At 29.2% G+C, this 14,354-nt stretch overlaps 1 protein-coding gene across 1 annotated transcript in view; it reads right to left on the bottom strand.

The window, feature by feature from the left end:
* Positions 1–14,354, bottom strand: part of LOC115883289 (adenylate cyclase type 6-like) — a 171,493-nt gene that overhangs the window by 39,338 nt on the left and 117,801 nt on the right. The window contains 5 exon segments of the mRNA XM_030901619.1: positions 977–1,093; positions 1,321–1,411; positions 6,841–6,938; positions 8,319–8,478; positions 14,198–14,292. Coding sequence (XP_030757479.1) covers positions 977–1,093; positions 1,321–1,411; positions 6,841–6,938; positions 8,319–8,478; positions 14,198–14,292 — 561 coding nt within the window.

The raw sequence follows: 14,354 nt of genomic DNA, 5'->3' as shown, positions 1-14,354 counted from the left end.
CTAGTATAAAACGTTACAAAAATACGTTACATAAATTAAAAATTTAATTTTATACATCTTTCTCATACTTTCGTTCCGAATTTCACTTCCATCTAAACTAAAGTGGTGAACTTAATTCAGTACGCTTGTCTTAACTCCCACTATTTTCTTTGTTCTTTTATCTAATTTTACTAAAAGCTCATACCGAACACTTTAAAACCTTTACTTTTCTTTTCTTCCAATCTGAATATTCTGTAACATTCAATAATGATAATGTAGTTTCAAAATTAGAATGTATCGACTGAATTCATCATTATTATCTATACAGGGTGTTCCAATTTTCCGTGGACATAGAACTATTATGTATTTTTGGAATCAAAATAAGTTTCTTGGGCACAATTTTCCTCTATACAAAAGTGCTTCGTTTGTCCGTTAGAGGGCATCAAACTTTAAAAAATACACATTTTAAGAACCGTTATTCCGATTTGACTGAAATTTTGGGTGTCTATGTTTTGCTGAGTGCTTTAACATTTGACTTTCACAAAAATCAAGAAAAGGTACGGAGAGGGTGAAAACTACCCCCACCCCTACATAAAGTTTAGTATAAATATTTCCCAAGTCAACAGACAACCGATTTTTTTTGGTAAAACGGTCCTTCTAGTAATAACTTTATTTTTTGTCTTTTTTAAAAAACCCAACGCGCATACTTATTGAGAGAAAAAATTATTTTTCCGAAGCTGATTTCCAAAAAAAATGTTTTTCGTCACATCAAGCTATGGAGGCGCATTAAAACTATTATGCTTTAAAAATCTAACTGGCAATAATATGGAATTTTATGTTAGTATCACAAATTATATTTGACAATAAGGTTCATAGATTTAATTGTTTAAATTAATTAGCCTTCAACAAAGCACTTTTGTATAAAGGCAAATTATGTGCAATTAACTTATTTTGATTCAAAAATACGTAGCTAAAAATATATGAACTGACTACTTACCGATTGTAACATCACCAGAGTATAAATGCATATGGACATCAAAAAACAAAATATCTGTGCTATGTTGCGGTTCTTGTGGATGAGCCTCGATATGGTAAACATTTTCTTCTGGAAATGCTAATAAATAGTTATTAATTATTTAATTATTTTCATATGTAATTTAAAAATCAAAATAATAATAATCAATAACCTATCTTAATAAAAAACGATTAGTGTAATAGTAAATAATCGTTTATTTATTAAAAGTTCGTATTAAGAAAACTACATCAACTGAAAATAGACAAGTATTACTAATTGTCATAATTATTACTATAATATTAAAGTATTATAATTCAAAATCTCACCCTTGTGTTGACAGTATCCAAGTAAACAATGACTGGAAGCATTATGAGGAATAATACTACAGGTACTGAGCATAATAAAGCTGTCTCGTTGCTGTAAAATAAATATATGTTACTTATACCAGCTTATAAGAACTTATAACAACTTAAATATAACAATTATTGATTCTAAAACCACTATATGTATCTATTTCAGTAATATTTTATTTTAATAAGAACCGTTTTGGTGATTAAATATACTAAACAATGTTTACTTAATTATTTATTTTATCTATTCGTAACATTGTTCTCTCAAGTATACTTTTTGTTTAGTAGGAACGCCATTTAGAAAGGATGGTAATATCCACACTTATAAGTAAAAAATAACAGCTATTTATGATTTTATTGATTGTTATACATTTTCAGGTTGATTGAAGCTAATTATTTGCTAACCATGAATGTTTAATTATCATTTTCAGTTTCACTATGTATTTTATAAGAAACTGTGTCTCATACCTTATTTTATTATGATATTATGTATTATATTAATTTTCAATGAACCTTTGTATCTTATAAAATACACATTTATACACGTCGAACTTCTAAATTCTTGTCTAGTAAGTTTAGCAAATAGTCTAAAATTTTATACTTTCGGATAATTTACAACATGCATTTTAGTTTAAAGGAAAAAAATTAATACAATTTTTGATATAATGCATAATTTTAATATACAAAAGTACTGGAGGGTTCAGTAAGTTGCTAGACTTTTGGAAAAGGATAGGACTGGAGAATGGTATCCTAAGAATCAGAAGAAAACCATAGTAGATCTGAAAAGGTCGCTGTGAAACAGGCCGATGGCCACCTCTAAAGGTCTAATCCTAACTAGAGTTTATAATTCTATCAAAAATGAGCCGAAGAAAGGTATATACAAAAAACGTTCTAAATCGTAACGGGCTGTAAATGTTGACGATGTAGCAAATTTTTGTTTCATATTGTTGGTTTTTCATGTTGTAATTTTGATATGCAGGTTTAAAAAAAAAGTGCTGTTATATTTTTCAGTTTTCGTTGTCAGCCGCGGAAGTTTTAGTGATTTTAATGTTGTCGGATATTTTTATTAGTGAAGAAGAGACATTGCGTTTGGATTGCAAAACTAAAAGTGGCAGTTTTATTGCAATGTAAATAACCGTTTATCCATTTTCTATTTTAATACATATATTGAAATTTTGTAATTCGTTTTATTTAAAAAATGTTAGAAAACAAGCTTGTAATTGTCATACCTATTTTATGTATATGTAATATATTCCATTAACTGTAATATATTACTTTGCAATTAAAAAAATATAAATTTAAAAAATATATACACGCAATAATTGAAATTTTTAGTATTTTGAACAAACACGAAACGCTTTATTTACTTTCATTTTCTTAATATGACAGATGAAGTTCTAAAGGGGGATATTTTTTTAACTAGATATTCATGTCAAATGTATAAGAAAATGTCCTTTGCCATGCCAATAATATAAACTAAAAGTTTGGTAAAAATATTTTGAAAAGTTTTCTTGATATTTCTTTGAAATATTTTCAAATTTACTGAGTATACCGTATCGGATTATAACTTATTAACGCAAGTCTTATCGCTGAGAATTTACGGACACCGACCCATTTCAATCCGCTCGATCCCGGCTTTCTACAACTAAAATGTTTCCGAAAGTCCTTTTCGCTTGAACGATTCGCTAAAAGTCCTCACTTTTACAAGAGTCTTCGGAACGCTAGATATACATTTGAATAAATTCCTTTTTCGAAGCGTGGAGATGGAAACGTTTTGTGTAAGATGAGCCGTTGGCACGGTGTTGTCGCGTGTTTCGATCGTTATGACAATTTTGAGGCGTATCTTGTCGAGATAATCCCATATATTGTAGGCTCTGCATCTTACGAATATTTTCGAAAATGTTATAAGGAAAGTCTCCAGTGTATCTTTCGGGAATTTAGAATACATATTTAATTTGAGGTTTGCAATGGGTCTTATTATTTATTCTAGTATTTTTTTATTCTATTTGATAGAAAATGACATTCTGAATATACATATCATATGTCAACTTTTAACATTTTCAGTTAAAACAAAATAGAATTTTAACTTTCAATCTACAGCCATGGTGGTTGTGCTAAAAACATTAATTTTTAACCATTCATTTTTACTAACTGATAAGAATCAAATAGTACCACCATGTCTCAAATGTATCGGACCTTCAAAATGCTAGCTGCGAAAGCGCTGAAGTTATGATTACTAAATCCCGTTTAAGATGGGCTGGTCACGTATGCAGGATGCAAGAAAACCGCCTACCGAAAACTTTTCTTTACGGTGAGCTTGTAGACGTTAAGAGGAAACCGGGAGGGCAACAAAAAAGATACAAGGTTATTTTCCAAGAAAACTTAAAAGGGATATGCATGTAGAATCAGTGGGAGGAAGCAGCGCACAATAAAACGCTATGGAGAAGAATTACTGAACTCAGCTTCAACACCAACCAAAAAGTATAGTGGCAACAAAGTAATGAGATTTTTGAATGTCTGGAGTGCGGAACATGTATGGGTGTATTTTGAATCACAGAAAAGCTCATGAAAGAAAACGCATTGCGTAACCATATTCTGATGCGTATCAATTACTCGTCAGGGAGTAATGACAGTAGTAGTAATTGAAGGGTCCAAGGGAATAACTTGATAAGCGCCTATTTTTTTAAATTTGTTGATGGTTTCTTTTTAAGTTAATTCATCCTTAGGTAATCCTACAAGATATTTTATTAACAGGATGGAGTTTTATAAAAATATAAAGAATTCTAGTATATTCATATAATTCGGCGGCAAATATGACACAAAAACTTTAGTTAGACTTAGTTTTGCAATTACTCCATAGAAAGTATTAGAAAGGCCTTTATATATTCCGACCAGATGCTTTTGAAAGGGTATAGAATGTTCTTTTTGACACTGCGAGCTACATCGAAATTCTTTTGGACGTCTGTTTATTTAAAAATATGTTTACAAGTTTGTTTTTTATTTATTATTGCCAGGAATATTTACTAACGCTGGCTATCTACATATTAAATAATACAAACAATCTATTAATTATAGACTGTTAATATGTTAGTTACCAAATTATCAGGGAATATAAAAATGAAAAAATATATTATATAATATTTTTATACGTTACAATATTGCAAAATGAATATTTTATAGGTCTAACAAGCCTGTATAAGGTAAAAAAAATACTTCAGCTATTTTTCACACAGTTTTCTTAATATTGGCAGATAATTATTTCTAAATAATAATATCTGAGTGCAAAGCTTCGTTTTCGCTGCCCTTATGTCAGTGCCCTCTCATGAAAGTGAGTATGTACACGATAATAACTTTATCATTGACATTAATACGATCCAGCTTCATTACTATTTATGTTCGATGGTGAATTATAAGTTACAGCGAGGCTTGGTGTATTTCAGTTGATTTTAAAAATTCCTACCGCAGTGCTCGACATGGCAGAAATTAGAAGTGAATTATTATTTAGAAGAAAATTATATTATTAGAAGAAAAATTTTAATAATAGTAGAGAAGTTGTTTTTAAAATTGTAATAGTTTTGTATAGATAATAGTTTCGAGGAATGGGTAATGTAAAAGTTGATTTTTTTTTAAATTTTAACATTTAAGTCATTTAATATTCTACTGGAAAATAGCTGGTCATAAAATGGCTTTATCTTCCATTTATTTTACGAACCATCATGAATTTTTGTTCTTTCATATACCACACGAACTTAATAATCTCAAAAATAAAACTGAAATGCAATAAACTGTGACATTAATAAATACTTCAAAGATCATAAAATGAACGGCAATTTGCTTTTTATGGAACATGTATAAAATATAAACCTCAAGTTGTTGAAGAAGTTGTTGACATCAGTAGTAGTATAAAATTTTATGTCCGTTGTGAATGAGATATATTATATAACATTATCTAACTCATGATAAAAAAACGGCATTAAAGACTGGTGGGGAATGAAAATCGATGATAATTTTTAGGTGAGGTTAATCTCTAGACGCTATTTACTAAAATTTGACATAAAACCCGTGATAGGTATAGAATAAAACGTTCCCAATAGTTCAAGGAAATAGGCCTTTACATACGAAGTTGTGGTAAATACTTAAATTTTTTATATATAAAATATATTATCATTTTATATATAATATATTTAAGTTACTTTGAAAGATCTAAAAACGAATTATGAACGATTTTTTTTAAATTCACCCCAGAGAGGGAGTGAAATAAATATATAAAATTATTTTTTAGAAATTTCGGAGAAACGCTCCAAAAAAAGTCCAAATAAAAGTTACGGAGCGTCAAATTTTACATAGTATAAGATATCTATACTTTTCTTGCTCAGATCAAAATTAACTGAGATAGGATGGCTAGAAGCTAGGGGATGATAGTGGATATTAAAAAAATATAAGTTGCTAAAAAATTCGTATATTTATAATTTTTATTCAATTTGTTTGGAAAATTATAAATTTCAATTAAGATTTTTTTAAATTCACCCCGAGAAGGGGTAAAAAAATATATAAGTTTTTTTTGTCAAATTTCAGAGAAACGGTAAGGACTTTGAAAAATAGTTTCAATAAAAGTTGTCCCTTAGCTTCTAGCCACCCTGTCTCGGTTACTTTTGATTTGAGCAAAAAAAGTATAGACCATTTTTATGCAAAATTGAATGCTCTACAACTTTTATTAGAACTTTTTTCCAGTCCTTACCGTTTCTCCGAAATTTAAAAAAAAATTGTAAAAAATGTCTATACCTATGTGGTGAAATTTGACAAAAAACACTTTATATATTTTTTACCCCTTCTCGGGGTGAATTTAAAAAACTTAATTGAAATTTATAATTTTCCAAACAAATTGAATAAAGTTTTAAATATATGAATTTTCATAAAAAAAATATTTATTTCACCCCTTCTCGGGGGTGAATTTAAAGAAAATCTTTCACAATTCGTTTTTAGATCTTTCACTTATATCAAAAATTCAAGTTTATACCAAAACTTCGTATTGAAGACCTATTTTCTTGGACTACAAACAAAAATCTTTTTCCAAAAAATAATTTTTTCTGGAATTTTAAACTACACTGTTTAAAAATAATTTTTACTTAATATAAAAATAAATTACATCCTTCATAAGGAAGCCAACTGGAAGTAAGCGCTATTAAAAAGTAAAGGAAGGTACGGGCCAAGTAAATGGTGTCTAGGGCTTGACCTCGTCAAAATTATCATCGATTGTCATTCCCCAGGTTCTTTGACGCAATTTTTTTTCGAACGTTTGGTATTATATGACCGAAAAAACGGTATTAGTTGTACGAAGATCGCTGTTATTTGATAAGTAAAATTATTAAATACATTTCCAAGCCAAGTTGATTTATTTATTTCGAAGATTGTGTAAAAAACAAATTAAAGTTAGTTAATCAGAAATACTATATTTAGTTTATTCAAAATATTTTCCTAAACTGATTGTTTACTTACCTTTTAAAAATCGCTATTTGTACTAAAATTATAGCAGCAAAACAGAATGTTGAACAAATGAAGTATAGAGTGAGCATTCTATCTCGTTCTAACACATACTGAAACAAAAAATTATATCAGTGTCCTGTATTGAGTGGATATGTTAGCATATTATCATAAATAAATAAGAATTAATAAAAAACGTTTTTATTTTTAGAAGTTCCTTTTTAATAAAAATTGCTACTTTCTAATTTCTTCTAACCTTGTAAAATTTTTAAACCTAAAAAGGAGTTTAGTCGAATAAATATAATTTAAGTATTTGAATTGAATTTGCCTTAATTGATTTTATAAATTAAGAATGTGTTTTATCTATACAATAATTCTTACGTTCAGTTCAGTAAGCTTAAAATACCTATAACCGAAAACTTAATTAAATTTGTTTGCTTGTAAAATATCAAAACTTGGTTTTGGGCCTGATGAAAGCTTGGAAAGGCTTCATTTCACCAAACAAAATGTATTAATTAGTAACCTAAATAATATAAATTTCTGTGTAATATTCAAATTATGATTTATGTAATTGTGAGAAGCAATATTCCCTACAAACTTCGTATGAAAAACTATAAAACTAATAAATGTGTATTACCAGACAGCAAATACAAGATTTAAAGTTGTATCTCCTGCTTCAAAGCACTGTATCAACTTTTCCCTTTGAAATTTTTACTTGACTGATTTGATAAAATGTGCGAAAAGTGGTTGTCCACCTTTTAAATATATTTTTATATATACAGGGTAATTCAAATTTGGTAATATTCATTTTTTGTTCCAAACAAGTATATCACTATTCCTGATAAATACTTACTAGTAAAAAAAGTGAAAGAAATTAATTAAAAGAAAAGAAAGAAAATTATAAAATATATTTTCAAAAAAATTGCTCTAAATCTGGATTTTTGATATGGAAGGTACAGAACGCTGAACGCGGCAACGTTAAGATGGATAAAAACTGTCGAATTATGATATAAAATACAAATTTAATTTTAACTCGTATATATGTATATCAAGATATTTACCCTATTTTAGTATGATTATATGTTTGACGGAAGCACTATCATAAAATAATTACTTTTTTTTTATTTACGATTTTACAATTTTTTAAAATCTTTAAATGTGTAGAAAATTATATATAAATCTATTCATATCTTTAAATTTAATCGGTATAGATTATGATATTATATGATACTCTTAGAATGGAAATCTTCCGGAAGACAAATCCGGTGAGTTAATGACTTAATGAATTAGATTTCAGCAATTAATGACCAGCGTTTTAATAAAAAAAAATTACAAATTTAAAGTAAAAATATATTTGATTGATTATTGAATTTACGATTATATTTTAGTATTCCATTGCCCCCATATTATGAAAAAGATAAGAGTGAAAATTTCAAAAGAAAATCTGATATGGATCTTTTTCCGTAGCCCGGGTTACCCTGTAGAGTATTTACCTTATTTTCTTTGATGGGATCTCTGAAAGTAAGCAGCAACGTCCTGCAGTGCTCCGTCCTTAACCTGTCAATGCTTCGGGCATCGATGGCTTTCATCAGGTAATCGTTCACCTCGTCTTCCGGATTCTTCTCCCTTACTTCCGCTTGGTCGCTGAACGGTCTGGTAAAAGAAAAACATTTAAGGTAGAATTCGATTTTAATTAAACTTGAACGTATAAGTGATGATATAAAGCCCTTCTTAAATCTTTTCTAATGTATTTTATGCTTCACTTGTTAGATAAAGGTTAGGTTAGTTTTTCCATTAAGTAGATGTCTTGAGAATTCTTAAAAAAGCATGGTTATTTAGCCACTGAGAGAAATCTAAGAAGTGAAAAAGTATTTTTTTTATAAAATACCATTGTGTAGTATCCTAACGGAAACTAGATTGTCGGTGGCTTTTAGCTAGTAAAACAAAATTACCAACCAATAAAAAATATATCTATATAAATCTAATATCTAAAAGTACATATTTCGAAAATATGTACTTTTACATTAAAGCACCTGATCCGTCTATTTATTTCAGCGTTACAGTGTTTTCTTATTTTAAATGGAATACCCGGTATATTATTACATATTTGAAAACCACTTTGATATCGGATAATTTTTCTGATATACTAACCTATACCTATCTTTAATAGTTTTTGAGATAAAAAATAAAGCTTGTGTAAATTTGATGATTTTCAATTCAAATACATGTTCTTGAATCTAATACATGATCTTGAATAAGCGTTAGTAAAATCTTGATTTGAACATTTCAAATCTTGAAATTTGGGTTATAAGTTAATGCAAACTGATACATTCGATATGTCTAAATCAACTTGTTGGATAATACACAGGGAGAGCAAAAAAATTAATTTAAAAGTGACAAACAATATATTTATTATATCATTTTTTAAAGATTTTTTCGTTTTATTTTTAATTTAATAAGTAATATTTTAGTAATTAATTGATTTATTTGTTTTACAGCTTATTTTACTTATTATTTATTGGCAAAAACTAGTCCATTTTGAAGATTATTTTAAGCGTTATTATGGGTTATTTATTTATTAGTAAGTAAGAGGGTGCTATTAATGCACGAACTAATAATCACAGAATTTAATAAAAACTAATGTAGAAATATCTTTGAAAGTGGTGTAAAGTGCTTATCAATCAAACTTACTTCTCTGACTGGTCAAAGGTAATAAAGGTCCTTTATTGTCATGTTCTCGTTTAAAATAGTTTATCAGGGAAGCTACAAGCTCTTTGCTTCGACTGTTTAAATGCTTCGGCATGTTTTAAACACACAATTTCAAGAAATGCAATACAAAAACTCGAAAATTTAGTTCTTAAAAGAACTGTTTGTGTTTTTAAAGTACAATTTAAAAAAAAACTATGAAAATAGGCTAAAGAACGAGAATTACTCACAAAGATTCAACAATAACACGATGTTATACCAAATAATGACTGACATTAGGATATGATATATGACCAACTTAGCGATAATAAAATTCGGGTTAAAGTAATTTTTGCAGCTTTAATCTAAATAAAATATCTGTTACAATCATTTGCTCACTCTGCTATTAAGTCAAATGAAGAACTGTTTGGTATCTTAAATTATACAACAAATTTAAACATTTTTGCCAACATTTCATTTAGTCAGGTTTATAGACTTTAGTTTCAATTTCGATAAGATTCATGACGTGCATCGGAAAATGTTTTGCGATTACTGTCTGTTCGCTTTTGTTAATATGACATAATGAAGAAGGTATTATTAGTACTGCTAAATTAGATTCTAAAAAATAAATAAATTACCAAAATATATGAGTAATCTTCATTTTAGCCGGTAATGTAATGCATATATAAGCATATAATACATATTTAAAGAAATATTTATTATATGCTTTAAAATGGTTTATTTTTATAGAGATAAAAATTCCGGGAATTATCCAGAATACAATAAAAGTTTTGATTTCATTCGAGTGAAAGATCAACTTATGCTCATCTATTTTTCAAAAAGCAGTAAAACCGTTTTAGCAGAGTTCTGATATTTACCCCGCCGTATTTTTCCTTTCATAAAAACTTCAGAATGTTTTTGGCAAAATCTCGTTTATCCCCACCCGACGTTTTATAGCGCAATGGAAATTATTTTATAACCCCAGATGATGAAAACTTAAAGAGAGAACTATAAAGTTGAGTAGGAGAGCAATTATTCTTACAGGCCTTTTTAAATATTATGACCGTTATAAAATTAAATTAGCCAATGCGTGAACATTAATAAAGGTGCTTCTGCATTAGGATTTATTTAGTACCTTCATTTAAAATAGCTATTTATGTGACAAGTTGCGAAATCAATGTGTTCTAAGCACGGGACGCAAAATTGTCCAACTCGGCAGACAATGGACAATGCGTCGAGTGCTTAAAACACTCTTTTCGCAACGAATTTCATACAAGATTTTTTGTGAAAGCGGATAATTTGGGATTTTCATGCTATTATTATTATTTATTTTTAAACATTTTTTAAAATGTTCTGGTAATCAGTTTCTAAGGCATTGTTTATGCATTGTTTAATGACAAAGTTCTGTCAGGTTCAAACGTCGCCGTATTTCCTACAAAATTTTGTGAAAAAATGAGTGATAATGACGAATCTTTCGATATTCAACAAGCTGCTGAAACTGCGCTATCCACGTTAGTGCCCGAGAAGTCGAAAAACTTATACGAGACCATCTACAACAACTTTGAAACCTGGGTCAAAAAAAGACACGTTGAGAATTTCACAGAAAAGATATTGCTAGCTATTTCCTGAAGTTATCCACTACCTTAAAGCCGTCAACTTTGTGGAGTAAATATTCGATGCTCCGTACCATGATTTGAAGAAACGTAGATATTAGCAAATTCACAAACCTCAATACATTTTTAAAAAGAAAAGCTTCCGGATATCAGGCAAAGAAATCAAAAGTATTTACAAAACTGGAAATAGAACGCTTTATGAAAGAAGCCGATGACAAAGAATTTCTGTTAGCTAAAGTTGTCTTAATCGTTGGAGTATTTAGAGCATGTAGGAGGGAAGAAATCACGTTTTTGACCGTAGATGCCATTAAAGATTGTGAGTCATTTATTAATGTGAAGATTCCGAATACAAAACTCATTTTCTAAGAGTGTTTACAATTACCGAGGGACCAATAGATGGTATCAATTTCTTACATGTATTTCGGAAGTACGCAAAACTTCGACCACTCAATGTGACAAATCAGCGATTTTTCTTGACTTCTGCCAGTTTCTTGATTTCTGCCCATCATTACAATTGGGGTATGCCAAAAAGATAGCGGAATTTCTTGGACTCTCCAACGCCATTGAATACACTGGTCATTGTTCCCGACGCAGCTCTGCAACAATGCTGGCAGATTCAGGGGCGGACATAACAGTTTTAAAGCAACATGGAGGTTGGCGATCAAGCTCGGTTGCTAAAGGTTACATTGAAAATTCAATTGAGCAGAAAACCGAAATAGCAAAAAGAATCATGGGACAGAAGGATACGCCATATACAAAATTTACTTATTCCGACTCCTACAACTTGCATTTCTCTTAGAGACGAAAAGTTGGATGCCTCTTGTATTCACTTTAATAATTTAAATAATTGTACCTTTAAGATTGATAATAAATAAATATTTTCATTTTTTCTAACGTTTCATTTTTTACTCTTAGGCAATAGTGCCTAAACAAGTGTCACTTTTAGATACTAGTGCCTAAAAGAATGTCATTTCGAATCTCAAATAAATATCAAAAACTGTCAATTTCGAAACGCTTTCACAAAAAATATATTTTTGACGTGAATAGTTGTATAATAATGCACTCTAAAAATCATTACTCTAAATAACTTAAAAACCTTAAAGGCTTCAAGTTAGATTAGAGTTTAAAAACTAGGCTATGCTGTGTTCAATTAATTGCAGTACATTTGACTATGTTAGACAGACTTTTTTAAAATGTTAGAATATATCAGTGATATATTCTTGTTAAAATAAGCAAAAACATTTTCGGGTATTTTTGCAACACTTTAAAAAAAGTAAACAAGCTTTTATTACTTGACTTAGAACTTAGATATTAGCTTAGACTGGGATTCGCAAACTGGGATACAGACACCTCTTTAAATGTCATTTTAATATTCAAAAATGTTGATCCAAAGTGAGAATACTGAAAGAATTTTGATTCTGATATTTCTGATTCTGATTCAGTAATTAAGTCATTCAGCGAAGTAGAGGATAATTTTTAGCTGAGAATGTTAATTCTATGTTATTAATAAAATATTCTATGGTTTCAAGTTTTAATTATACAGGGTGGCCCGAACTGTATTCCGAAAACTTCGGCAGGATCTGCACATAAAAATATGTTAAAAGTTCGTATAAACTTATATCCTAAAATGCTTTGTTTCGGAGATACAGGGTGTAAAAGTTTCATTTTTATTTCGATAATTTTTGAATTTATGTCGATATTTGAATGAAAATTGGTATCTGGGAATTTTTTAACATGAGAAATTTGATTTCGATATCAATATAACTCCTACCTGTAGGGGGCGCCACCGATATGTTCTTTTACTGTTTTGAAGAGTAATAACTTTTCGCCCGTCCCTGTATTACACTACTGAATGAAAAAAATACATTTACGCCTTATTTTACGCAAAAAAGTTCTTGGTTAAAATCGCCGCGAACAAGATATTTCGAGTCTTAATAATCAATACATGCCATCAAGGATAAAAATTTAAGATGTTCACTAGATACGTTTTTGAGTAAATTAATAATTTTCATAAGATTTTGATACCAAAGGTTCAATAGAAGCTGTTTTAAAACCTAACTGCCAATTTTCTCGAAATTTCGAAATTTTTTGAAAAATCGCCTTTCCGTTAAAGCGAGTTGATGCTAAAGGTTCTACCGAAACCATATTATGACAATTTTCCTAAAATTTTTGCCATTTAGAAAACTGACATGCATTAATTATTTCAAATACAAACATCTCTAAAATAGTTATTTTGTTGTAATTTTTACCAAGACACGTCCTACGTAAAAATAACAAGAAAAACTATATTTGTACTTAAATAAATTTAATATTAACTAGAGTTGCATTGCCTTGCACACCTTTTGTTTTTAAATTAATTAATATTTTAAAACCGCGAAATTTCGAATCCAAAATTCGAAAATTATTAGTTCAGTCAAATATCTTCTAGTGAGAAAATCTTTAATTTTTGTCATTGATGACATGGATTGATTATTAAGAATCCAAATATCTCGAGAACGGTTGCTCGCAACGATTTTTATCAAGAGACATTTTTTAGTAGAAAAGGCACAAATGCATATTTTTTCACTCATTAGTGTAATACAGGGACGGACGAAAAGTTATTACTCTTCAAAGCAGTTAAAAATATGTAGGTGGCGCCCCCTACAAGTAGGAGTCATATATACATCGAAATCAAATTTCTCATGTTAAAAAAACCCAGATAGTATTTTTCATCAAAATACCGAATTTAGTTCAGAAATTATTAGGAAAAAATTGAAATAAAAATGAAACGTCTACACCCTCTATCTCTGAAACGAAGCATTTTAGGATATTAGTTTATACGAACTATTTCACTTATTTTTATGTGCCGAATATGCTGCCGAAATTTCCGGAATACAGTTCGGGCCACCCTGTATAACGTTTTACTATAACAAGAGCTATAATTTTTTTTAATCTTATTAGTAGATACATTCACTTAGAAAGTCGACGTCAAGACCCTAGGTGGCGCGTCAACATTTCAATTGTCGTGACATTCTCGATGTCTCTTAACTCTGGGTTTTAATATTAAATCTTTATTATTAATAACCTTTACTTACTTTGTGGAATGTCCTTGTTGGGAACCATGTCCCATAATCCTCATTTCTTTAGCAACATTGCCATTCATGGAATGACTTTGATAAGATGTTGTTCCCTAGAAACAAATTTGATAATATTACTATGTATTTCTGTTACAAAAGAAAAGTTTGCAGCATG

Source organism: Sitophilus oryzae, unplaced genomic scaffold, assembly GCF_002938485.1.
Source record: "Sitophilus oryzae breed Bouriz unplaced genomic scaffold, Soryzae_2.0 scaffold_1869_pilon_pilon, whole genome shotgun sequence".
Taxonomy (NCBI): domain Eukaryota; kingdom Metazoa; phylum Arthropoda; class Insecta; order Coleoptera; family Curculionidae; genus Sitophilus; species Sitophilus oryzae.
The sequence above is the reverse complement of the archived record's forward strand: the minus strand, read 5'-3'. Positions and strand labels throughout refer to the sequence as shown.